General features: G+C 46.5%; 1 protein-coding gene across 1 annotated transcript; it reads left to right on the top strand.

Moving 5' to 3' along the window:
- Positions 1-225: 225 nt before the first annotated feature.
- On the top strand, positions 226-27,460 carry LOC109873374 (pecanex 3). Its single transcript, XM_020465023.2, has 33 exons — positions 226-2,255; positions 2,804-3,012; positions 3,209-3,314; positions 3,496-3,535; positions 3,672-3,767; positions 3,922-5,661; positions 5,944-6,073; positions 7,679-7,848; positions 8,084-8,141; positions 8,228-8,378; positions 11,410-11,567; positions 11,818-11,971; positions 12,155-12,187; positions 12,308-12,479; positions 12,585-12,695; positions 12,804-13,005; positions 16,140-16,245; positions 17,129-17,221; positions 17,340-17,490; positions 17,602-17,746; positions 17,904-18,081; positions 19,425-19,533; positions 19,806-19,935; positions 20,342-20,400; positions 20,495-20,710; positions 20,853-21,106; positions 21,214-21,444; positions 21,587-21,693; positions 21,819-21,966; positions 22,558-23,063; positions 23,266-23,441; positions 23,614-24,023; positions 25,658-27,460. The coding sequence occupies exons 1-33, from the start codon at positions 2,103-2,105 to the stop codon at positions 25,814-25,816; spliced, it is 6,861 nt and encodes a 2,286-aa protein (XP_020320612.1). The 5' UTR covers positions 226-2,102; the 3' UTR covers positions 25,817-27,460.
- The last annotated feature ends 160 nt before the right edge of the window (positions 27,461-27,620 follow it).

The raw sequence follows: 27,620 nt of genomic DNA, 5'->3' as shown, positions 1-27,620 counted from the left end.
TGTTTTGTGAATATCACATCAGAATTAATTTCCTCATGTGCCCAGTAATGTGAGAATAAAATTACAATAACATTTCCCCCCTAAAGTTCCAGAACTCCTAGACCTATACAAATATTCAAGGGGAAAAAACGGTATATTAACAAAAACTGTAAAAAAGTAATGTGTGGAAACTGTTTAGAAGCGCGTTAATAAAGATGCAGAGCGACATGATCATGTTATCAGCATCTGGCAAACAATCTTGGATTATCATGCGGTACTGATTGTCATAGCAATCAGTTTCTTTGCTGTCTTTTTTTATTTAATTTTGAGGCTTTGCTTTCTGTTCACCAATTGTAAAAGTTGTTGTGGAACTATAGCTAGCTACATATTAGAAGAATGACTAATGCAACACGACCAAAATGACACTGTGGAATGTCATTCTCTTCCTGTGTGGGTTTTTGCTTCCCGTGTGAATATGATTGTAGCAGCTAGCGAGCTAACGAATAGGAGCTTTTTAACGCTAGCTATCCAGCTAGCGAACACATGATAAGGGCAATGACGCAAATCTGTACAAACTGACAGTTTTTCTGAAACAAAAAGTAGATATCCACAGTGTCTTTCCAAAGAAGAAATGCCACCATCACCTGAAAACAATGATAGCCAACTGTGGTAACTAGCCAAATGTACTAGCTAACAACCCGCAGTGGTAAGGAAAAATCCGAGATTCTTTAGCTAGCTAACGACGTTACTGCTTTACACGGAAGAGAAGAGGCACAGCTGAGCAGCGTTGATTTACCTAAGGGAGTCGTCGATAAACAGTTGAATACTATATAGTTATCACGAGAGGTTACCAAGTTTTCTATCTAGCCAAACACTCCGTCTCAATTCTGATAGCTAATTTAGCGTGGGCTGTTTTATTTTGATGTGGCCTAACTAGCATGCTAATCGAGCGTCCATGATGTATTTGCTGCCAAATCTCTATGTTGGCCATTCTGTTTAATTCGACACATAATGCATTTGTTTATAAGTATTATCTCGAAATGACATGTTGATGTCTTGTTTTGGAAGCACAATGGTTGGCATATAGCTAACTGCTAACTATTTGGTTATAGCTAACGTTAGCATGTATCTAATGTTAAGTGTTTTCATTTGACAAATCAGCTAGGTAGCTTGCTATGTTTGTTGGTGGAGTGCATTGGTTGGCAAATAACGTCTGGAGGAAATTGTTGATAGCTAAAATAACATGTAGGCAGCTGCTAGCTAGCATTACATAGCCAGCTAACTTAGATAACAGTAAAATACGTGATATTGTGTCTATCAGTGAGTAGGTAACAAGCTAGTGGGAGTAGTGTTGGCCTTGACGCTAACGTTATTGCTACCAAGGGGTCATGAAAAATAGAATTCCTAGTTAGTTGGGTTATGAACTAAGCTCCCGAATGGTTAATGGGTAGCTAGCTAGCTTTCTGCATTGGCTGATTCAGATACTTTAGGGTAGTAGTATACATATATATCTATGGAGTATCATTGCAGATGGTTATTCTGATAATTTCTCAGGATTCATAAAGCTTCCGGTCTCGTGAGGTTGAGGACTCCGAAGTACATATCTAAAGAAATTAGTCCAACCTAGTTACGGCTCCATCTCTGAGTAGGAGCATTATTATGATTGCCTGTGACATTAGAGCGGTGCACAGCGTCTTCCTCTGAAGGATGTTATCAGGACCTACTCTTAATTTATTGACGTGTGACTCAAAATGCTGGAAATGTGTGAAGAAACCAACCAAAGCAGTTGTGATTTTTCTTCCAGATGAATGTTATTTAGTCAGTGGGTCACCACCAGTGTGCCAAAAAGTAATTCTCCAGATAAAGCAAGGATTACTTTTTTGCAAGAACTGCACAGCAAAGCAGCCCAGTCTGGAGCAAGAACATGCACAGCCTCCCTTGAGATACACTAAGGACTATACACCAGAAAGTGAAGCTGACTGTCTTCAACTGACTCATTAACTTTTCATCCTCAATGGAAGTGCCATTGTAGATACGTGAACGGGTGGCTACAACTGGACCGTCTGGAGCTCCAGCCTTAGAGGAAACCTTGGAACCCTGGGTTGGCTGCTCTGAGGGGGACAATGGGTTCCCAAGCTCTTCAGATACTGCGGCAGGGGGTGTGGGCTTCGCTCACAGGAGGCTGGTATGTGGACCCCCATCAGAGCACGTTCTCCAACTGCTTCCACCTGTACCTCTGGATATTTCTCCTGGCCTTCCCTTTCCTGCTTTACATGGTGAGTATTCATGGAGGGGACAATTTATGGTTTTGGTAGATAAAAAGGGTGGGAAAATTCATTTTGGGTGTCATGTTTGTCAGGCACTTTTTACATACACATTTATTAGTGCAGTATCCGCCACTATTCAGGTCAAACTAGTTTTTATCATAAGACAGGAGAAAAGGATGATGTTGGTAATAAAGTGGAACAGACTACCATTTTCCCCTCCCAATTCAAAACAGCATTCCTTCTCTTACTTTCTTGTTTAAGCTTTTGTGGTCAAACGTGTTAATATTTGCTCTAGTGAAGCTTGTTACCTGTAAACCAGACATGTTATGTCCTCTCAAGCTGTCATGTCCGTCATCTTTGAAGAGTGGTCTTCCTTGTCTGTAATGTGATGCCCAATTTGTTCATGTGCCTGCCTATCTAGGTGAACCATTTGTTATTTTACTGGTATTGAGAACAAGGTGTTGTTTCACTACCCTCATCATGGGCTAGCCTACTTTTATTCCCAGCTCTGGACTCAATCTTTCTTCTCCCCTCCCCTCTCTTGTCCTTCTGTCCAGTCTCTCCCCCCCAGCCTGGTTGTGGCAGGTGTGTACTGTGCTGTGGTGGCAGCCTTCTTCACTGTCATAAAGGCAGTGAACTTTCGCCTCCATGCCATGTTCGACCTGGGGGAGATAGTGGAGAAGAGGCAGGCCTCGCTCATAACTGACGCCCCACGGCTAGAAGAGGGGGATGATGGGTCCGGAGGCCACGACGGGAATCAGCATGGGTACGTACTGGTGGAGATTTCCAAATCCTAATGGAATCCTTTTTTTGTTGTTAAATCATGTCAAAACAAGATGTCATTCTATGTACATCTGAGTGAAGAGGCTCATTTGTGTTGATGCCTTGAGGGCTGTTATTTCACATGATTGTGGGCAGATTTTAGTGTTATGTTTTCTCATGTTGCTATGTTCCCCTCTCAGGGACAGCAATGTTGGTGTGGAGATGACTGTGTTCAGGAAGGTCAACTCAACACCTCCAGTTCGCTGCAGCTCCCAGCACTCTCTGTTTGGACTCAACCAGGTGTCGGTGAGGACTGCCTTGCATTTACACCGCACACATACATACTCTTTTAACATAGTTCCATGAAACAAACTGCACACTTCATGCACAGGAACATGAAATGATTGGGTTGTTTAATCCCATACAAATGATCTATATTCCTGTGATATTCATTCTTAATCCAACAAATGTTTTTGTTTCCCCTCAGGAGTTTTTGCCTCAGCTTGATGACAGTGGAGGCTCCAAGGGTATAGCATTAATCTAACTCCACTCTAACCGCAGTGTTGTGGTTGGTATAGTAGATCTGACTAAGAGTTGCTGTGTTTTTTTTTTAACCCAACATGGGCAACAGTGTAATTTAGGGACTGCTTCTTCTCTTCTCAGATATCAAGGATCTGATGCGAGAGCAAGGCAGCAACAACTTGATTGTCACGTCAGCACACCGAGAGATCCTCCGCCACAGCTCCCAGGACCCGATCCGTAAGCATAGCGTTACACTGGAAATAGACCTAGAATCTTTTGTCCATGTGCAAATGGTGATATAACGTTTATTTTTAATCCAACGCAAAACACGTTAGCTATGTTGATCTTTGCTTTGTCGTGTGTACTTAGTTTGGATTTTCACTTCTTTCAGATGTTGCCAACGTTGCCAACATGGTTCAGTCCTGCTTGGCTGCTGCTCTAGGAGGAGAGTTCCCTGGTCTAAGGGGAGTGGGAGCAGGGATGTCAGGGGGATTTGGTAGCTTACAACCTGGGGAGTGCATCTCCATCCCCCCCTCCCCTTCCAGTCAGGAAGACGGAGGAGAGAAGGGCCAGTTGGAAGAGATTGAGGGGATGCTGGAGCAGCTGTCCCAGCAGAGTCCTGACGAGGATGTGATTGTGATGGGAGCATACTCCCCCCTGGGCCCCTCTGCTGAGTCGGGGAGCCTGGGGGACACTCCCATCAGCCCTCTCATAAAGAGCAGTCTGAGTGAGGAGCTGAGTGAGAACCTGTTGGGGCTGGGCCTTGACCCCGTGGCCTTCGCCCCAGGAACAGAGCACCCAGGCAGCCGCAGTGGGGTGGCCTTGGCTGCTGTCTCCACAGACAGCTGCTTCAGTGGGGGTGGGGCGGCCACGGACCGCGAGACCCTCAGCACCGTCAGCAGCTACCGCAGTGAGAAGACTGACTCCACCCAGCTGGAGAGCCCTTCACTCAGCCTGCCACGGAACATAGACGCAGGGACACCGACCTCTGCCCTGGGCATCAGTACCCTAGAGCCAGCAGAGGAGCCAGTGCTGCAGGGGGGAAGTGATACTGACGACCTGTCGGACAGTGAACTGCTGCGCTCCCCCGCCAAAGAGTGCTCTCTGGGCCAGGAGCTTGATAGGACACTAGTGGAAGGGGAAGATTTGCCACCTGTCCACTCAGATATTGTACAGCCCCCTTCCCTCCAGGACTCCTCTCCCTCCAGTAGTGGGCACTCCGAGTCCTGTGATCTGGACAGGAGGGTTCCCCCCCTCCCCCCTCCGAGGCAGGCCAGCTCGGTGCCGTCAGGGCTGGCCCTGGGTCTAGTGTGTTCCGAGCCTGCGTTGCCCATCTCCTCCACCCCATTCCTGCACTCTGAGCAGTCCTCTCTGCAGGCCCAGCAGGTGGTGCGCCCCAAAGACTTGAAGCTGCTGCGGACCGGTGGCAGTAGTGTGGGCCACCGGCCTGGCCGCAGGAAAGCCCCTCGTAAGCGAGGTGGAGCGGGAAGCAGCAGCTTTGACTGCGGCTCCTACAGGCGGCACCATGGGCAGCACAGAGACTACATCCCAGTGCGCAGCCGGCTGGGGGCTAAGGCCTACAGCGAGAGCCTTTTTGAGGACTCCAGTGACGAGGACGACGGCAGTGACATGAGCGCCGGCTCAAGTCTGGGCTCCCAGAGACGCTACAGCTCTGACGACGACGACGATGACGACTCGAGCTCCTCTACCTCCTGCTACTCCCCTGACCTCGCTAACGCTGGCATTACGAACCCGCCCCCCTCCTCCACCCAGCTGCCCAACCCCAGGGAAGGAGAGTTGTCTGAGACAGCTGGCCCATCCCACTCCCAAAGGGCTCAGAGGTCAGCTAGCACGGCTAGTGCTAAAACTCACGCCAGGGTGCTCAGTATGGACGGGGCCGGTGGGGGCCACACCAACACTGTGGCCCTGCCCTCCACCATGCTGACCTCCTCCACCCCCGCTCCACGACCCCTCACCGTCTCCAAGTCAGACCTGGAGGCCCGGACCAGCCACACAGACGGCTTCCCTGGAACTCACCACCATCGCCTGGACTCTCTGGGAGGCTCCTGGGCTGGCAACCAGACGGGCTGGAGGACTGGGGAACTGGTGGAGGAGGGAGCTGTGGGGGGAGGTGAGACATACTATTCTCTCTAACTTTGGGCCTTCATTCATAACGTGTGCTGATCTAGGATCAGATCGCCCCTGTCCATTTCATTATAATAAAAAAGGCAAAACTGATTCTAGATCAGCAAACCTTACTTTTAAATTCAAGTTGGAAAGCTCTGAAATGTGTAACTGTTTCATTGAAATTTGGATTGTTTGCTATATTTACTCCATTAATCAGGGTCAGGTATTTCTAGAATTCAATCTGAATTGAACGTCCTTGTACTAATGTGAATATCTGCTACCCCAGCTCTGGCCCCAGAGGAGGGGGGCAAGCGGGACTCGATGAGCAGTGTGAAGAGGACCCAGGCCATCCGCAGGCGACACAATGCGGGGAGCAACCCCACACCACCTCCCTCTACCATGGGCTCCCCACCCAGGTTGGTCCAGTCAAACACTTCCACACCAGTGTGCTTGCTATACAGTTGAAGTCGGAAGTTTACATACACCTTAGCCAACTACATTTAAACTCAGTTTTTCACAATTCCTGACATTTAATCCTAGTAAAAATTCCCTGTCTTAGGTCAGTTAGGATCACCACTTTATTTTAAGAATGTAAAATGTTAGAATAATTGTAGAGAGAATCATTTATTTCAGCTTTTATTTCTTTCATCACATTCCCAGTGGGTCAGAAGTTTACATACACTCAATTAGTATTTGGTAGTATTGCCTTTCAGTTTTTTTACTTGGGTCAAACATTTCAGGTAGCCTTCCACAAGCCTCCCGCAATAAGCTGGGTGAATTTTTACCCCATTCCTCCTGACAGAGCTGGTGTAACTGAGTCAGGTTTGTATGCCTCCTTGCTCGCACATGCTTTTTCAGTTCTGTCCACATATTTTCTATAGGATTGAGGTCAGGGCTTTGTGATGGCCACTCCAATACCTTGACTTTGTTGTCCTTAAGCCATTTTGCCACAACTTTGGAAATATATGCCTGGGGTCATTCTCTATTTGGAAGACCCATTTGCGACCAAGCTTTAACTTCCTGACTGATGTCTTGAGATGTTGCTTCAATATATCCACATCATTTTCCTGCCTCATGATACTATCAATTTTGTGAAGTGCACCAGTCCCTCCTGCAGCAAAGCACCCCCACAACATGATGCTGCCACCACTGTGCTTCACGGTTGGGATGGTGTTCTTCGGCTTGTAAGGATCCCCTTTTTTCCTCCAAACATAACGATGGTCATTATGGCCAAACAGTTCTATTTTTGTTTCATCAGACCAGAGGACATTTCTCCAAAAAGTACTGTCTTTGTCTCCATGTGCAGTTGTTTACTGTAAGTCTGGCTTTTTTAGGGTGGTTTTGGAGCAGTGGCTACTTCCTTGCTGAGCGGCCTTTCAGGTTACGTCGATATAGGACTCGTTTTACTGTGGATATAGGTCCTTTGCTGTTCTGGGATTGATTTGCACTTTTTGCACCAAAGCACATTCATCCATAGGAGACAGAACGCGTCTCCTTCCTGAGCGGTATGACGGCTACGTGGTCCCATGGTGTTTATACTTGCGTACTACTAACCAGACTTGTGGAGGTCTACAATTTTTTTCTGAAGTGTTGGCTGATTTTGTTTGATTTTCCCATGATGTCAAGCATAGAGGCACTGCGTTTGAAGGTAGGCCTTGAAATACATCCACGTGTATACCTCCAATTGACTCAAATGATGTCAATTTGCCTATCAGAAGCTTCTCAAGCCATGACATAATTTTTAATTTAGTGTATGTAAACTTCTGACCCATTGGAATTGTGATACAGTGAATTTTCTGTCTGTAAACAATTGAAAAATTACTTGTCATGCGCAAAGTAGATGTCTTAACCAACTTGCCAGAACTATAGTTTGTTAACAAGACATTTGTGGGGTGATTGAAAAACTAATTTTAATGACGACAATCTAAGTGAATGTAAACTTCCGACTTCGACTGCATCTCTTATGCCAGTCACCTCTGTATGTACATGCTCTGTAAAGCCCAGCTCCTGTCTTCCTGTAGTCTCCAGGACCTCCAGCGTGCCCGTACCTCCTCACACTCGCGGACCCGGACCCTGCCCTCTGCCTTACAGTTTGCCACCTCACTACTGCTGCCCCGTGGGGGGGTCCACGAGGCCTCTACCTTTGACGACACCACAGAGGGGGCTGTGCACTACTTTTATGACGAGGGTGGTGAGTGTGTGTGTGGTGATGCTAGGCTGAGGCTCGCTTTAGAACCTTGGAGGGGGGGCGGGGTGCCCTCTCTTAAATTAACCTATCCTGAAGAGAGCAAGAAATAAGCCCCATTGTTCATAGGCTTTACTGAGACATTCATGTATTTAAATTTGCAATGCAAATGGTTCTGTCCTAGTTTACAATGTAGTTGTAGTCTCCATTCATTGTTGTTGCTGTGCTGATGTTTTTCCAGGTGTGAAGAGATCGTACACATTTGGACCTGCTGGAGGCGGTTATGAGGACCCAGTGGCGTACGTGTCTCTCTCTGATGCGCTTTAGGCTCTTTGCCCGAAACTGATTTTGATATGTCTGACCCCTTTCCCTCTTCTCCTCTCAGGGAGCGGGAACGACAGTCCCAATCCTCCAGCTTCACTTCCACTGATGTCCAGGAGGGGGCCCCGGTGCTCACCATGCTCCAGCCCAGGCCCGTGGTTCTGCAGGGCATGCAGGTACGCAGGGTGCCCCTGGAGATGTCAGAGATGCCAGAGGTGAGGGGAAATGCCATTCGAATTCCTATTTCAACAGCTTTGTTCTGAAGCTGTGTCCATACCCATTGGATACAGTGATCACAATATAGTGGCTATATCCAGGAAAGCCAAAGTTCCAACAGCTGGGCCTAAAATAGTATATAAGAGATCATACAAAAGATTTTGCTGTGACTCTTATGTGGATGATGTTAAAAATATTTGTTGGTCTGATGTGATTAATGAGGATCATCCAGACACCACAGTTGATGAATTTATGACATTGCTTCTTCTAATTATTGATAAACATGCACCTGAAAGAAACTGAGTGTTAGAACTGTTAAGGCTCCATGGAATGATGAGGAATTGAAAAACTGTATGGCTGAAAGAGATGGGGCAACAGGAGTGGCTAATAAGTCTGTCTGCACATCTGAGTGGCTGACTTACTGTAAATTGACAAATGTGACTTAACTCAACAAAAAGAAGATTAAACTGTATTATGAAGCCAAGATCAATGATGGAAAACAACTTTGGAGTACTTTAAATGAAATTATGGGCAGTAAGACAAATTTAACTTCATCTTTCATCGAATCAGATGGCTGATTCATCACACAACCATTTGATGTTGCCAGTTATTTTAATTATTACGTCATTGGTAAAGTGGGCAAACTTAGGCAGGAAATGCCAACAACGAACAGTGAGCCATCATACTCATGTATATATAAAATCAAATAATAATGAAAGAAGCATTTCAAGATTTAATTTTGTAAAGTTAGTGTGGGAGAGGTGGGAAAATGGTTATCGATCAATAATGACAAACCTCCTGGCATTGACAACTTAGATGGAAAGCTACTGAGGATGGTAGCTGACTCTATACCCACTCCTGCCTGTCATATCTTTAATCTGAGCCTAGAGGAAAGTCTTTGTCCTCAGGCCTGGAGGGAAGCCAAAGTCATTCCGCTACCCAAGAGTGGTAAAGCTGCCTTTACTGGTTCTAACAGCAGACCAATCAGCTTGCTGCCAGCTCTTAGTAAACCTTTGGGAAAAATTGTGTTTGACCAAATACAATGCTACTTCTCTGTAAAAACAAAATAACAACAGACTTTCATCATGCTTATAGAGAAGGGCACTCAACATATACTCCACTGACACAAATGACTGATGATTGGCTGAAAGAAATTGATAATTAGATTGTGGGAGCTGTACTCTTAGATTTCAGTGCAGCCTTTGATTTTATTGACCATAACACATCCATTGTCAACAACAGGTTATGGCTTTTCAACCTCTGACATATCGTGGATTCAGAGCAATCTATCTAATACAAGGGCTTTCTTTAATGGAAGCCAATGGAAACCAATGTCCTGCATCTGGCATTAAACAAAGCATGTGTGTCCATGTATGCTGATGATTCAACCATACACGCATCAGCAACCACAGCTAATGAAGTCACTGAAACCCTTAACAAAGTCTGTTTTGGAATGGGTGGCTAGTCGTAAACTGGTCCTGAACATCTCTAAAACTTGTATTTGGTACAAATCTTTCCCTAAGTTCTAGACCTCAGCTGAATCTGGTCATGAATGGTGTGGCTGTCGAACAAGTTGAGACAAAATTACTTGTGTTACCTTAGATTGTAAACTGTCGTGGTCAAAACATAGATTCAATGGTTGTAAAGATGGGGAGAGGCCTGTCCGTAATAAAGAGATGCTCTGCTTTTTTGACACCACAATCCACAAAGCAAGTCCTGCAGGCTCTAGTTTTATCTTAGCTTGATTATTGTCCAGTCATGTGGTCAAGTGCTGCAAAGAAAGTTCTAGTTAAGCTGCGGCTGGCCCAGAACAGAGCGGGATGTCTTGCTTTTCATTGTGATCAGAGGGCTGATATAAATACTATGCATGCCAGTCTCTCTTGGCTAAGAGTTGAGGAAAGATTGACTGCGTCACTTCTTGTTTTTATAAGAAACAATGGGTTGGAAATTCCAAATAGTTTGTCGAGTCAACTTCTACACAGCACTGACACACACACACACTTACACCAACATTTCACAGTCCCCAGGTCCAGAACAAATGTAAGGAAACGCAGCGTATTATACAGAGCCATGAGTGCATAGAACTCCCTGCCATCTTATTTATTTATTTCACCTTTATTTAACCAGGTAGGCTAGTTGAGAACACCTTTATTTAACCAGGTAGGCTAGTTGAGAACAAGTTCTCATTTGCAACTGCGACCTGGCCAAGATAAAGCATAGCAGTGTGAACAGACAACACAGAGTTACACATGGAGTAAACAATAAACAAGTCAATAACACAGTAGGAAAAAAAGGGGGAGTCTATATACATTGTGTGCAAAAGGCATGAGGGGGTAGGCGAATAATTACAATTTTGCAGATTAACACTGGAGTGATAAATGATCAGATGGTCATGTACAGGTAGAGATATTGGTGTGCAAAAGAGCAGAACAGTAAATAAATAAAAACAGTATGGGGATGAGGTAGGTAAAAATGGGTGGGCTATTTACCGATAGACTATGTACAGCTGCAGCGATCGGTTAGCTGCTCAGATAGCAGATGTTTGAAGTTGGTGAGGGAGATAAGTCTCCAACTTCAGCGATTTTTGCAATTCGTTCCAGTCACAGGCAGCAGAGAACTGGAGTTATATAGTGCATGTGAACAGCAAACCTGGTTTAATTTTTTCTTTTTTTTCTTTTTATAAAGCGACACCTCACGGCACAACGCTTCTCCCCTGTGCGACCTACTTGTTGTGTGTTTGTACTGACATGTATGTGTATCTGATCGATGCACACACACACACTACATGTTAACGTTTTTAAATGTATGTAAATTGTAAAGTATTTTGTCTAGTGTTTTTTTTCCGTTATGTACGACCCCAGTAAGACTGGCGCCGGCTAATGGGGATCCTAATCAATCAAATCAAAGTCATGTGTTTCAGACAAATTAACCCCTGGACATTTTCTTGCATATTCCTGTAAATGTGGCTTTATTTATTCATTTTTTTTAATACGCATGATGTTTGACTTGAATCCCCCTCTCTGTCTCCAGTTTGACCTGGACCATGAGTCCCTGCATGAGTCCCATGAGAACACGCTGATGATCGAGGAGAAGGCCAAGCCCAAACAGTACTACCGTTTCTGGGTGCTGCCAGGGAAGTGGCTGAGGGTACGCTACGACCGCCTGGCCCTGCTGGCGCTACTGGACAGGTGAGACACAGCAGCGAGCTAGTTTATCGCAGTGGTAATATGATCCAATGTTTGTCATCTGTACTGAGGAGGAAGCCAAGGTTTCCTTAAGAGGTTATTTTCTATACTGTGGAGTGACAGTGTTAGGGTTACTGCTTTTCCCAAAAATATAGCATTTTCTGGGAAACCTGGGCATTTTTGTAACGTTACTGGAATTTTGCAACCCTGGATAGTAAATGACCTCCTATCCTCCATTGTGCCTGTCCTGTAGGAACCGTGGTGTAGGAGAGAATGTGTTTGCGGTGATGCTGGCCAGCATGGTGGCCTTCCTGGGGTTCCTGCTGCTCCTGGAGGGCTTCTTCAGGGACATCTGGGTCTTCCAGTTCTGCCTGGTCATCGCCAGCTGTCAGTACTCACTACTGAAGGTACGCGACACAAGTCATAAGGATTCAATAAAGTTCTATTCAATTCCTATATTCCCTTTTTATTAAAACAGTTATACAGTAAAAAAAAAATCAACTGCCGACACGTTTGTGGAAACGCAATAGACCAGTGTTAACTTGCAGTAAACTAATGTTCACGCTTGAAATGACTCTCTCCTTCCTCAGAGTGTTCAACCAGATGCAGCCTCCCCAATGCATGTAAGTGGATGATGTCATTCACAACCATCTGTCTTGGTCATTATCAAGTTGGTAACCTATCTATCGTTGATTCTTGTTTTTGATGGCACACCCTGATGACTGTCTGGTCTAACCCGTCAGGGCCATAACTGGGTCATCGTGTACAGTCGGCCCGTCTACTTCTGCCTGTGCTGTGCTCTCATCTGGGTGTTAGACTTGACGGGGCGCTCAGGCCACCTGCAGCCCTTCTCACTCTATGGCGTCACCTTCTTCTCCGCTCACTTCCTGCTCTGTGCCAGGGACGTGCTCATAGGTCAGTCAGTGTTGGCAACTTCTAGCTGTGTGGTTTTATGTCTTTTGTATCGTGTTGCGACCAACCAACTCAAGGCCTTTTTCCTTTCTCTTTCTTCCCCCACAGTGTTTGCCTTGTGTTTCCCCGTCATTTTCCTTTTTGGGCTTCTACCTCAGGTCAATACCTTCCTCATGTGTCTGCTGGAGCAGGTCGACATGCACATTTTTGGGGGAACAGGTAAGACAGGTCCAAACAGTAAGATGCCACTGTAATTCACAAAGTCAATTCTCAGTTTTTTTGTTGAGTGATGCTTGTTGACCCTGTGTGTGTGGTTTCTCTCCACAGCCACCACCAGCCCCCTGTCGTCGCTTTACAGCCTGTTACGCAGTGTGTTGGTGGCCTCGTTGCTCTATGGATTCTGCCTCGGGGCTATCAATGCGCCCTGGGAACATCCCCATGTGCCAGTGCTGTTTTCAGTGTTCTGTGGTCTGCTCCTGGCCCTCTCCTACCACCTGAGCCGCCAAAGCAGTGACCCTGTCATCCTGTGGTCAGTATACCTCTACTCTTTAGTGTTGCATGTCATACCGAAACCTCTGTACTTTTTCGCAACTACAACATACGGTCCGGTATTAGAATTATGTATTCATATATATTGTTTTTAAAATAAATACACTGCCGTTCAAAAGTTTGGGGTCACTTAGAAATGTCCTTGTTTTTGAAAAGAAAAGCACATGTTTTGTCCATTTTTAAAATAACATCAAATTGATCAGAAATACAGTGCAGACATTGTTAACGTTGTAAATGACTATTTTAGCTGGAAACGGCTGCATTTTAATGGAATATCTACATAGGCGTACAGAGGCCCATTATCGGCAACCATCACTCCTGTGTTCCAATGGCACGTTGTCAGCTAATCCAAGTTTATCATTTTAAAAGACTCAGTGATCATTAGAAAACCCTTTTGCAATTATATTAGCACAGCTGAAAACTGTTGTCCTGATTAAATAAGCAATAAAACTGTCCTTCTTTAGACAAGTTGAGTATCTGGAGCATTTGGGGGTTTGATTACAGGCTCAAAATCGCCAGAAACAAATAACTTTATTCTGAAACTCCATGCAAGAAAAAGCCAAGAAACTGAAGATCTCGTACAACGCTGTGTACTACTCCCTTCATAGAACAGCACAAACTGACAAATAACTTTCTTCAGAAACTCGTCAGTCTATTCTTGTTCTGAGAAATGAAGGCTATTCCATGCGAGAAATTGACAAGAAACTGAAGATCACGTACAACGCTGTGTACTACTCCCTTCACAGAACAGTGGAAACTGGCTCTAACCAGAATAGAAAGAGGAGTGGGAGGGCCCGGTGCACAACTGAGCAAGAGGACAAGTACAGTAGAGTGTCTAATTTGAGAAACAGATGCCTCACAAGTGCTCAACTGGCAGCTTCATGAAATAGTACTCGCAAAACACTAGTTTCAACGTCAACAGTGAAGAGGAAGAGGCGACTCCGGGATGCTGGCCTTCTAGGCAGAGTTGCAAAGAAAAGCCATATCTCAGACTGGCCAATAAAAATAAAAGATTTAGATGGGCAAAAGAACAGACACAAGACAGAGGAACTCGGCCTAGAAGGCCAGCATCCCGTCATTTTAATCCATAGAGACGTGAAGGAGAAGCTCGTCGGATGTTGATCTCTTCTCGGCTGTTGTCTGTTGACAAGAGACTTGTACTTGTTTAAATGTTAAAAAATATATATATATATATGATTTGATTTTGCCACTTGACTGTTGAGTCAAATTTCTGCCCCGCTAGAGCTGCCCTGGTCAACTGTGCTGTTATTGTGAAGTGGGAACGTGTAGGAGCAACAACAGCTCAGCCGCGAAGTGGGAGACCACTCAAGCTCACAAAACTGCACAGCCGAGTGCTAGAAATGCGCAGTTTGTAAAAATCGTCTGTCCTCGGTTGCAACACTCACTACCGAGTTCCAAACTGCCTCTGGAAGCAATGTCAGCATAATAATTGTTCGTCAAGAGCTTCGTGAAATGGGTTTCCATGGCCGAGCAGCCGCACACAAGCCTAAGATCATCATGCGCAAGGAAAAGTGTCAGTTGGAGTGGTGTAAAGCTCTCTACCATTGGACTCAGGAGCGGTGGAAACGCGTTCTCTGGAGTGATGATTCACGCTTCACCGTCTGATGGCTGAATCTGGGTTTGGCGGATGACAGGAGAACGCTACCTGCCCGAATGCATAGTGGCATCTGTAAAGTTTGGTGAAGGAGCAATAATGGTCTGGGGCTGTTTTTCATGATTTGGGCTAGGCCCCTTACATGCTGACCACAGCATGTGCGAGCGTTGCAAATAAATGTACACATGCATGTTATTCAATCATTGCACCCACACTGCTCGTGCACCTCAAGCAAGCGTCTGTCTAGCCAAGCGCTAAAATAGAAATTGGTTCTATTTGTGACGCTCAACACGCTGCAAGTCCGGCCTCTCCCATCTCCTCATTGGTTGGTAGGAGCATATACCCACGTGGGGAATTGAAAAATGAACTTAGGTCCACACTCCGGTTGGTTTTAGTAATGCTGTAAAGTTGGTTGCCAACCGCCATATAAAGTCCAAAGAAGTAAAAGAAGCCTGACGGAAGGAGGAGATATGTCGAGAAACTAATTTGGTTTACTGTTTTATCTGTGGATTAATTGTCGTGGTAAAGGACCTTGTGCATTTCAGGTAAAATAACAACCCAATGTTTATATACCAGGACAAATTAGCGAGCAACAGCAAGCTAGCTAGCTAAATTGCCATTAAATGTTTAAGACTTTTTGACCTGTCCTCAAATTAATATAATTGGTTTCAGAGATTGTTTTGATAGTTCAACCTGCGTGTCCTGATCACTTCTGGTGTGGGCGAACAAAATCACACGTACATCCGGTCAGCATATAAGTTTACAATGCTATTCTATCTGTACTGTTAGTTCCTCTATTTCCTTTTTTTTTAAGATAAACTATGTTGACCTAACTACTTTTTGTTTAAAAGATGAGTGTTGAATTGCATGTCCTCCAAAGGCACATTTTTAAGAAAGTGTCCCATACAACAAGGGGGTCTGCTGTACCTATGTTTTTACCCAAGTTGATTTTAAGACATAAACAGAATGCATCAGGGATTGGTTGTTTCATTTGATTTGTGTTAATTTTGGAGTTGAATCTCCTTTTCAAAAAAGTAACCAGAACTGACCATCTCACAGTGCATCCCCGCTTTCTTTCTTTCGTGTTTTTCTTTTTTTCTTGGTGTGGTATCGTTTTATCATCGTGATACTAAACCTGTTATCGGTATCGAAGACAACATTCTGGTATCGTGACAACACTACTTTTTACTGCTCTCTGTCTGGTCAATGGACAGCTCATTAGTATCTCTGTGATGAATAAGATCACATTTTATTTGTCACATACACATGGTTAGCAGATGTTAATGCGAGTCTAGCGAAATGCTTGTGCTTCTAGTTCCGACAATGATCTAGATGACAATGATATATATATATATATATATACACACACACACACACACACACCTACCTACTGGTACCTTGAAACTCACTAATATTCCCTGATCCTAGCTACTGTCCTAAGATCAACTCTACCCTGTCACTCATATCATACATTACACTGTATGTGGTTTTCTCTCTAGGTCTCTGGTCCGCTCTAAGTTCTTTCCCGAGCTGGAGAGCCGGACCCCGGAGGAGCCTCCTCTGGAGATCAAAGACCCCCTGCCCGGGAAACTACGCGACTCTGTGGTAAGATCAAGGATGCGTCCCAAATGGCACGTCATTCACTGTATAGTGCACTACTTTTGACCAAGGCCCATAGTGCACTACTTTTTAACCAGAGCCCTATCAAATCAAATTGTATTTGTCACATGCGCCCGAATACAACACCTTGCAGTGAAATGCTTACTGACAAGCCCTTAACCAACAACGCAGTTTTAAGAAAAAATACATAAAGAAAAATAAGAAATAAAAGTAATAAATAATTAAAGGGCAGCAGTAAAATAACAATAGTGAGGCTATACACAAGAGGTTACACTATGTAGGGAATAGGGTGCTATTTGGAACTCAACCCAGGCATTATGTGAGTGACACAGACTGACCAGATGAACGCTATTATCACTTATTGATGGCACTTGTTAAATCCACTTCAATCAGTGTAGATGAAGGGGAGCTGACAGGTTAAAGAAGGATTTTTAAGCCTTGAGACAATTGAGACATGGATTGTGTATGTGTGCCATTGAGGGTGAATGGGCAAGACAAAAGATTTAAGTGCCTTTGAACGGGGTATGGTAGTAGATGCGAGTGTGTCAAGAACTGCAACGCTGCAGGGTTTTTCACACCACATATACACCCGTGTGTATCAAGAATGGTCCACCACCCAAAGGACATCCAGCCAACTTGACACAACTGTGGGAAACATCCCTGTGGAAGGCTTTCGACACCTTGTATAGTCCAATGCGCCGACGAATTGAGGCTGTTCCGAGAGGGCAAAGGGTTGCAACTCAATATTAGGAAGATGTTCCTAATGTTTTGTCCGCTCAGGATAGATAAATGTTTGAATGCGGTTGTTGGTCTGTTGGTCTGAGGTTTTAAAACCCTCGTCATCTCTCTCTGTCTGGGTTTTTTACAGAGAGAGATTTTTCACTCGGACCTGGTCATGTGTCCCCTCATGGCTGTCATCACGTTTGCCATCAGTGCCAGCACCGTGTTCATCGCTCTGCAGGTCAGTCAACTCACCTGGTCGACTGTAGATGGACGATATGACGTTTCAATATCTAGAGAGAAACCCTTCTGGTTTTCTATGACACTCCCCAGTGAAACCTTGTCTCCCTCCCCTCCAGCCTGCTCTAAGTTACATCCTGTACATGGTGGCTGGGGTGGTGGGCTTCCTCACACACTACCTGCTGCCTCAGCTCCGCAAGCAGCTGCCCTGGTTCTGCCTGGCCCACCCCGTGCTCCGTTCTCGAGAGTACAGCCAGTTCGAGGTCCGCGGTAAGTAGCAACCCGCCGCCCCCTAAACGCACACGTTCCCACACCCTGAAGAATTGTGTCGAGGCAGGAGGTTTGTCCTTGATTTGTTTTGCCATGCCCTGTCCATCCCAGATGCCGCCCAGTTGATGTGGTTCGAGAAGCTGTATGCGTGGCTGCAGTGTGTGGAGAAGTACGTTATCTATCCGGCTGTAGTGCTCAACTCCCTCACTACAGAGGCGCAGCGCGTCAGCCTGAAACCCAAGGAGCTTGACATCTAGTAAGCAGCTCAAGCCTTCCCCTTTTACCAACCTCACCACACATTCCTCTCCCTCATCCCATCTATCCGTCCAGTCAGAGTTTATTGAGACTACGCTTTGTATTTGCCAAATGAATGTGTTTTGATGTCCCCCTCCTCTCTCTCCCCCCTCCTCCAGTGGCCGTGCTCTCTTCATCTCTCTGGCGGGGATGAAGCTGCTGCGCTCGTCTTTCTGTGCCCCGTCTCTGCAGTACGTCACGCTGTCCTTCACCGCCCTCTTCTTCCTCTTCGACTACCCACACTTCTCAGAGACCTTCCTGCTCGACTACTTCTTCATGTCCATCCTTTTCAGCAAGGTACAGAATACTCCTCCCTGGGACTTGGTTTTGCACAAATTCAACCAAATGAAAGTACCTACACATACTTAGCTGTATGTATACTGAACAAAAATATAAATGCAACATGTGACATTTAAAAATGTTTTACTGAGTTAGTCCATATAAGGAAATCAGTCAATTAAAATAAATTAATTTGGCCCTAATCTATGGATTTCACATCACTGGGCAGGGTTGCAGCTATGGGTGGGCCTGGTAGGGCATAGGCCCACACACTTGGCTGCCAGGCCCACCCAATCAGAATCAGTTTTTCCCCACAAAAGGCATTTATAACACACACAAATACTCCTCAGCACCCCCCCTCAGATGATCCCACAGGTGAAGAAGCCGGTTGTGGAGGTCCTGGGCTGACGTGGTTACACGTGGTCTGCGGTTGTGAGGCCGGTTGGGCGTACTGCCATATTTTCTAAAACAACGGAGGCAGCTTATGGTAGAGAAATGTACCTAAAATTCTCTGGCAACAGCTCTGGTGGACATTCCTGCAGTCAGCGTGTCAATTGTACGGCCCCTGAAAACTTGAAGCATCTGTGGCATTGTGACAAAACTACACATTTTAAAGTGGCCTTTTATTGTCCCCAGCACAAGGCGCACCTGTGTAATTATCATGCTGTTTAATCAGCTTCTTGATATGCCACACCTGTCAGGTGGATGGATTTTCTTGGCAAATGAGAAATGCTTAATAACATGGATATAAAACAAACATTTGTGCACAACATTTGAGAGAAATAAGCTTTTCGTGCATATGGAAAATGTCATATTTTTATTTCAGCTCATGAAACAAACACTTGGGACAAACACTTTACATGTCATATAAAATATCAACTGATATTTTTGTTCAGCGTAGTTGTATACTCTGACCCTTAAAGGCAAATGTCATCATTTTCCCACGTCATAATCATCAGCATCACCCCACTATCGACACACACTGTATGTTAAAATGGAGTGTTTCTATGTTTTTTTTTTTTTATGTAAACAGATAGAGGAAGAATAGTGTTTCCAGTGATGACATCAACCAATGAACAGGCAATGCCTACTAACACTTGGTTAAAATCACATGATGCACACCGATGTCATTTGAAAAACGTATCTTCTACTCTTGTTTTTTTAATGCAAAACATAGAAACGTGCCATTTTCATATACGGTATGTTGATGTTAGGGTGGTGCTGGAGATTGATGCATATGACGTTGAACATGTTGGAAATGTCCCTTTTTTAAGTAATCTCTGGCTACGCAAGAACGTTACATTGAGAAATGACTCGGGTGTTTGATCGCTCACATTAGAATGGATGGTTTCTCATTACAGCTCTGGGACCTGCTCTACAAGCTGCGTTTTGTCCTCACCTACATCGCTCCCTGGCAGATCACCTGGGGCTCTGCCTTCCACGCCTTCGCCCAGCCCTTCGCTGTGCCCCGTATCCCTGTACACTGGCTCTGTGATCAGCAGAAAACTGTTGGTTAGACTCCATCCTTGTTAAACAAAGTTCTTTCTGCACTCCTTGTTTTTTATTTTATTTATTTATTTCACCTTTATTTAACCAGGTAGGCAAGTTGAGAACAAGTCCTCATTTACAATGTTTCTCATTTGCCCGTGAGAAAAAGTGTTTAAACAACACTAAATGCTGTGCGCATTGGATGTCCTTGTGTGTTAGTGTTGTCTGTTAGAGCTCCTTAACCTAACTCTCAGACTCAGCCATGCTGTTTGTCCAGGCCGTGTTCTCGGCTCTCTTCTCCACCCCTCTTAACCCTGTCCTGGGCAGTGCTGTGTTCGTCACCTCCTACACCAGGCCCGTCAAGTTCTGGGAGAGAGACTACAAGTGAGTTATTTACTTTCCAGGAGCCCGAGAGATGTAGAGATGGGCATTGTTCAGACCAGGTGGGTGTGATCACTAGGAACCAAACAGAAACAAACGGGAATGAAACCGGGATGGACCTACCTAAATGCGTCCAATAGCAACTCTTGTTTTCGTGGGCAAAATGTTTTCTGCATAGAGTAAACTGTTTCCATTGAAAAATGTTTTGGACTAATGATTTTACACCCCGTGCCTCTAGCAGTTGCTTGTTGCCGTTCAGAGGTCAATGTTAAAACCGGATTAAGGAGATTATTGCTCGATGCCGTGAAAGCTAGCAGACTGCGTTACCATTTTACACAAGTCACCACACTTTTACAGCAGCTTCTTGAGCCTCTGTGTCGCCTGGTTAACGTAATGTCTGTCTTTCCAGCACCAAGAGGGTTGATCACTCCAACACGCGACTGGCCACCCAGCTGGACCGCAACCCAGGTCAGCTGCCGCAGTCTTCCTTCCCCTCATCTAATGCGAGTCATCATTCTTTAAAACGACTCTGCTCTCATGCCTGTGGTCTCCTCTCTTCCAGGTGCTGACGACAACAACCTGAACTCCATCTTCTATGAGCACCTGACGCGCTCTCTGCAGCACAGCCTGTGTGGGGACCTGCTGTTGGGACGCTGGGGAAACTACACCACAGGAGACTGCTTTATTCTGGCCTCCGACTACCTCAACGCCCTGGTGCACGTCATCGAGATCGGCAACGGCCTGGTCACCTTCCAGCTGAGGGGGCTGGAGTTCAGGGGTGAGGAGGAGGGGAGAGGGTTTGGGCTAGAATGAGCTTTTGTGGTAGTAGGTTTTAATGGTGAGGCGGACAAGTTCAAAATACTATCTTTTCTCTCTCTGCCATTTTCCCTCATCCCTCTCTCCTGGTGTCTCTCCCCCAGGTACCTACTGCCAGCAGCGGGAGGTGGAGGCCATCACCGAAGGGGTGGAGGAGGACGAGGGCTGCTGCTGCTGTGAGCCAGGCCACCTGCCCCACATGCTCTCCTTCAATGCGGCGTTCGGCCAGCGCTGGCTGGCCTGGGAGGTGGCCGCCACCAAGTACGTCCTGGAGGGCTACAGCATCAGCGACAACAACGCCGCCTCCATGCTGCAGGTGTTCGACCTGCGCAAGATCCTCATCACCTACTACGTCAAGGTTTGTGATCCATCCTGAACACACAGTGAACTGTAAAATGAGATACAATAACATGTCATTTGAACAGTTGATGGCCCGGTCTGTAACCAGTGTTTCCTCTCCCGTAGAGCATCATCTTCTACGTGAGTCGCTCTCCTAAACTGGAGGAGTGGCTGGCCAATGAGACGGTCCAGGAGGCGCTGCGACCCTGCCTGGGCCCAGCCTACGTGGACAGTGACCCAACCTTCAACCTGAACATAGACGAGGACTACGACCACAGGGCCTCTGGCGTCACCCCCACTGCCTTCTGTATGGTCTACCTGGACTGGATCCAGTACTGCAACAGCAGACGCCCAACGGTTAGTGTTACTCTTGTGTAGCTGTCAATTCACGTAAAAAAAAATATATATATATATATTTTTTTTTTTAAACCAGAACTTTCCATAGCAATGTCGTTAGTGTTATCAGCCGACTAGCTTAATGAAATGCTTTGTGTTATAGCCAGTGGAGGACAGCGAGAGGGATTCTCCGCTGATCACCCTGTGTTTTGGCCTCTGCATCCTGGGGAGACGGGCTCTGGGCACAGCCTCCCACAGCATGTCAGCCAGGTAAGTCCCAGGGCCGGATGGTCTGTTCTGTCTGTTCGCTAACTGCAGGGAGCGTGTGATATGCCTCTAATGTGATGGAGTATAACCGACGGTGACTATCCGTACATTTGTACCCCGCCTGTCAGCTTGGAGCCTTTCCTGTACGGCCTCCACGCCCTCTTCAAGGGGGACTTCCGCATCACCTCTCCCAGGGACGAGTGGGTGTTTGCTGACATGGACCTGTTGAACAGGGTGGTGGCCCCCGGGGTGCGCATGTCCCTCAAACTGCACCAGGTAAGACCTATCATATGGGCGTGACTCATTACAGACAGTATGGTGGTCAATGTAATGTCATTGCCCACGCTAAAGGGTGCGTTCGTAAATTCACTCTGGAGTGTCAAGCGTGCGCTCTGGGCTGTTCGTAGAATTTAAAAGTGTTGTCCGTTTGTAAATTCAGAGCGTTTCCCTCTCACGACAGCAGTCAAGCACTCGGGGTAAATGGCTAAAGTTGGCTAGCTTGCTTGCTAGCTACTTCCAGACACAAATGAGAGAACACCTCACTCTGACCCTTTTACTCACCCTAGCTGAGCTGGTTAGGCTGTTTTTGTTATCCCAAGGGGTTAATGACTGCAACTGTGTTACTGGCAACAATTGTATTCTGTTTTTTTTGGGGGCAATTTACTTTACTGACACCAGGTTGTTTTGTAAATTTCGCAACCTTTCTGAGCTCGGGCACACTCAAACCAGAGTGCTCTGAACTCGGAGTAGATTGCCAGAGCGAATTTACAAGCTTTTAGAAACACTGTGGTGACCAGAGCTGAGACTAAGAAGCTTAATGATGACATCGCTCACACTAAAAAAGTTTCCCCCCCCCCCCCCCAACAGGACCACTTCACGTCCCCAGACGAGTACGAGGACCCGGTGGTTCTGTACGACGCCATCACTGCCAACGAGGAGAAGATGCTGATCAGCCACGAGGGCGACCCGGTGTGGCGCAGCGCCATCCTGGCCAACATGCCGTCACTGCTGGCCCTGCGCCACGTCATGGACGACGGCAGCGACGAGTACAAGATCATCATGCTCAACAAGCGGTTCCTCAGCTTCAGGGTCATCAAGGTGAACAGGGAGTGTGTGCGCGGGCTGTGGGCGGGCCAGCAGCAGGAGCTGGTGTTCCTGCGGAACCGGAATCCGGAGCGCGGCAGCATACAGAATGCCAAGCAGGCCCTGAGGAACATGATCAACTCGTCATGTGACCAGCCCATCGGCTACCCCATCTACGTGTCGCCCCTCACCACCTCCTACGCAGGGGGGCACACCCAGCTCCGCTCCGTCTGGGGGGGGCCTGTTAGCCCCCATAACATCTACACCTGGCTCATCAGCAGCTGGGACAGGTACACTTACATTACACAGCCTGCAGTAGCCATGGTAGGGCTGATACACACACACACACACACACACACGCAGGTATCCCTGAGAAGTTCTCATACTATCACGCACATGCCATACACAGATGTTCTCCCGCTCTCTCTCGCACACGCCCACTGACCGTGTGCGATAAGACGGTTGGACTTTAACTCTGTCTCCCCCCTGCAGGTTACAGAAGGGTTGTGGGGCTGGCTGCAACAGTGGAGGGAACATCGAGGACTCGGACTGCGGCGGCGGCTCCACCTCCATCTCCAACAACCCAGCGGCTCACACCACCCAGAGCACCCCGGCCTCCAGCCTGCCCCTGCCCCAGCCCCACTTCACCTCCATCCACCCCCCCATGGGTGAGCCCAGGACCCCGCCACTCACTACAGCCTCGGATGTCCACTGTTTAACTGCTGCTAGCTATTATAACAATGTCAATACTGTCAGTATGCTGATAACGCAGCCATGGAACAGTTTGTGTAATGATTGCGTTCTGTAATGTGTATGAAATGCCTCTCGTTGTCACCGTAGGAACTGACAACCCTGTGGGCCCCACCCCCACCTGGCCCCACCACCCTCAGCCCCTCCCCTTGGCCCTGCTCAGCCAGTCAGAGGGCAGGATGGACGCTGGGCTGGTCACCTCCCTCCACCGGACCTCGTCCATCCAGGGCCTCCTGGGCCAGCACCTGTCCAGCTCCCAGCTGTCCTTCAGTAGCTCTGTGGCCATGCCTTCCCTGCCCGGCCCAGAGCGCTTCTGCCCAGGCAGCTTCCAGGAGGGGGTGCACAGAGGGTCCGGACGGACAGGACATGGCCTGGGGCAGGGCAGCGGGCTGCACTATGAGGGCCTCTACGGGAAGTGGAGCCTGTCTGGCAGGAAGGGCTTCAACGGGCCAGCCTCCGCTGAGAGCGACAGCGGGGGGTCTCCATGCATACGGACACAGGTGAGGATAGTAAAACAACGTAGTGTGTGTGTGTGTGGGAGCTAGAGCATAGCGTGACTGTCTTTATGAACTAGGGCCGTTCCCGGCTAAAAAGCTCATTGATGGGTTGAAATGTTCAAATGTGTATTTTTCCATATATATAGACACCATATGTGTGTTAATAAAATCAACTATATGTAGACTACTGAGCTTGTCTGATGCTTTAAGCACACTGTGATTTAATGACTCGAGGGAGCCAGAGATCAACCTTACCAGAATAAAAAAAATCAACTGTTCCCGACCCTCTTCCTTCCGCTGCTGCTGGCTTTGGCAGATTCTACTGTTAGACTCCTGCTGCTATGCTCCTAATAGGCTACACCAGGGGGTCTGCAACCTTTTGCATTTGGAGTGCCAATTTATCTTACCCTTTGTACTGATCTGTGTGCCAGATGCACATTTTCATTTTATTTACATTATAGTCTTTGTATCTCAAAATCATTTTAATGTGGTTAATCAGAATTCAAAAAAAGAATTTCTATTGCCAATGCCAACTATGTCAAAATAGCCTACATAAAGCCAACAAATAAAAACATTGCAGCCTGCAGGTAGAAAATGTCCTGATAAAATGAATATCCTATAAATCACATTGGCTATGCAAGGCCTGTCTACAAGGAACTTGAAACATTGTATCAACTATTAACTTGGGCCTGAAGCTGGAACTAGCAAACTTGCAACATGTAACATATTCTGGGCCTTCCGTTTCCGCTCCAGTGAGCTCCGGACAGACACACAGCTGTAGGCTATTTGTGCCAGGTTTAAGAAGGAATCAGGTACACCTATTTTATAATGTTTCTGCCTGATTTTTTTTCTTTTTCTCCTCCTTTCATGCTGAGTGGTTATCGAAAGAGAGCTGGGAAGATATTTCAAATCAAGGTTGTGGAACATTGAGGAACTATTTTCATTCTCAACAGATGTAAAAACAGACTTTGTCTCTGATTGTCTTTGTCAAGTAAACAATCAGAAACACTATGAGATCCCCAAACGGGCACATTTCGGCCTACTTCTATGTATAATCAGGTGCTCGTCCTTCCTCAACATTGACAGGAGCGCTACAAACAAATGACAATTCGTAAATTGACAACCTCTTAAATGGAAGGAAATCAACCGAAATGTGTTCCTCACAAGTGTAGCCTAGGTCTACTCCGACAATGAGACCGGTAAAAGACTAATAATAATGATGCGTTGAATGCATTAACCGAAATGACCGTAACCAGACAAACATTGTAGATTAGAAATTATGGGAATTAACAGTAAATGAACTACTGGTTATACTGTTGTGCCACCCCCGTGGCCTCTGCAATGGATTAGTCCACTGAGACAGGTGTCAATCAGACAGGTGTCTTGTGCCATAAAAATGTTTTTAATATACATTTTAGACTGCTCGGCTAAGAAAAAAATCTTGGTCGACCGGCAGACAAACCGACCAGTCTTTTTTAAAAAACGGGGTCAGCCCTATCATGAACACATGAGAATAATGTCGCTGCAGTACATAACCTCCTCCAGAACGATGGTATGGTTTTGCGATTTGATTTAATTATGGTAATTTGTTGCAGTGGAAACTGAGGCTATTTACGTCTTGTCACTCTGTGTTCCAGTCTACTCCACCTGCATCCCGGCTTGAGGCCAGCCCAACCCAGGACCCACTGGGAGTTACCCAGTCCGCGGAGACCACGACCCTCACTGCAGGGGAGCCCCCCAGCCCCGCCCCTCGGGAGGAGTCCACAGAGCTGCCTTTACTTGAGCACCTGGATTGAGTCTGCACTGGAGAACACATGAGAACCCCTGCAGACAACGCACACCACCACCACGGCCAGTTCTAGAGTGGGCCTGACCGGCTCAGACTGGACTCATTCCAGCTTCCCGGAGTCATTCCAAAGAGAACTGGACTCTGAGGTTCGCTACATCTCTGGCAGATCACAACCTCTCAACATGGTTCATTTGTAAATGTTTTCCAGCCTTTGCAATACTGGATGGATCTGGGAGGTTTTAAGTACATTCATCTGCTCCTCATCGAGCCACCGTAAGGATGCATGTAAAAACAAAATGTATGCACCAACCCCCCCCCCCCCTTCCCAAAAAAAACCATTCACCATGTCCCCTCCTAGGACTTGAAACAGGAGCTCTCGCCCGATACACCCTCAGAGTTTCTGTGGACAACCTTTTGGCCACAACTATGGTAACTCTAGCAGGCCAAAAAGCCAGTGCAATTGTAAGGGATGTTGTGTAATGTTTAGTTAGTTTTTTGAAATTCTATATAGGGGAAGGGGAAAAACCCCTCGTTTCTCCTCTCCTTCACCTGAGATCCACCAGCAGCAGCAGCAACAGCATAATGAATCCAAAAAGGGAATGCCAATATCCTATGTTGCTGTATGTACAGGTGAAGCCAGAGTTACTACCATAACAAGCCTTGTTCTTTAATCCCCATTCCTGCTCCAACCTGCTGCTTCACTGTAGAAATAATTCACTGTGGGGAAATCCACTGTGAAACTGCATGGGTCACATCATATGACCAGTCAATATCAACACCCCACCTCCCCCAGCATACCACCCACATTCCAACAGCGCCTCCCTGTAGAAACACCCTCATGTCGTTCAGGTGTTTCTGACGCATCAACAATCTCAAGCGTTCTGTCAAGGAGCTTGTTTCAGGGATAAGACTCCCGCCTACTCCCACCTTTTCCAACATGCGGTGCTTTTTCCCGGCAGAGTTTACAATCCAGTCAGGCCTGGACACAAGCTCTGAATTTGGGGAGGTCTAGGGAGATATGACTCTGGACAAAGATGGTGCCCATTGTACAGGACGGGAGGAGATTGTTCAGACCACACGATTCTAAACTGGGATTGTTCTTTCTAAAGCCTTTTTAGATTTTTGTTTCCTATTTTCGGGGTGAGTGGAATGTCTTTATCTTTCTTTTTACTTTACTTGAAGAATCACAACCTCCTCGGTGGCTATAGGCTAGCCCGCGGAGTTGCCCTAGTGACCGACCACACTCGGCCCTGACCTGATCCAATCAGCTGTGGACTAGACGGTGGGAGGGGCTCTGACAGAGGCCCTTCTGCTTTCCTTGCCTCCAGCTACAGTGCCAGCTCCTCTTACTAGTAAACTGCTTCTGCACCTCCTGCTACTACTACTATACCTACAACTACTGTTTGTTACACTTACCTCCAGCGTTTTAGTTGGAAACAAACCAAGTTGAATAAATATTCCAAACAAAGATGGCATATTTATTATTGACCACACCTGGAGACTGTTAAAAGGGTTTGTCTATTTGACATGCTGGCGTGATAGAAATACGGCGATCGAAATAGCCTCTTGTTTAATCGTCACCTCTGCCCCACGTGTTTTGGCGTCGCCGCTGTACACTTTCACCAAGGGTTCCCCTTTCTTTATTGGCCGTGTAATGTAACTGGAACTGTTCCCCGAGGAGTCACTTTAAGACGTTTGCTTTTGCCACCCTGCTTTTTTAACGGGCGAGTGAAGCGCTTGACGCACTTCAGACTAGAGACCCGCTCCCGTGATCTCTCTAACCAGAGCACATATCAGACGAGCTGGCCGTC

The sequence above is a fragment of the Oncorhynchus kisutch genome, linkage group LG28 (genome assembly GCF_002021735.2).
Source record: "Oncorhynchus kisutch isolate 150728-3 linkage group LG28, Okis_V2, whole genome shotgun sequence".
Taxonomy (NCBI): Eukaryota; Metazoa; Chordata; class Actinopteri; order Salmoniformes; family Salmonidae; genus Oncorhynchus; species Oncorhynchus kisutch.
This window is presented reverse-complemented; position numbering and strand designations above follow the sequence as displayed.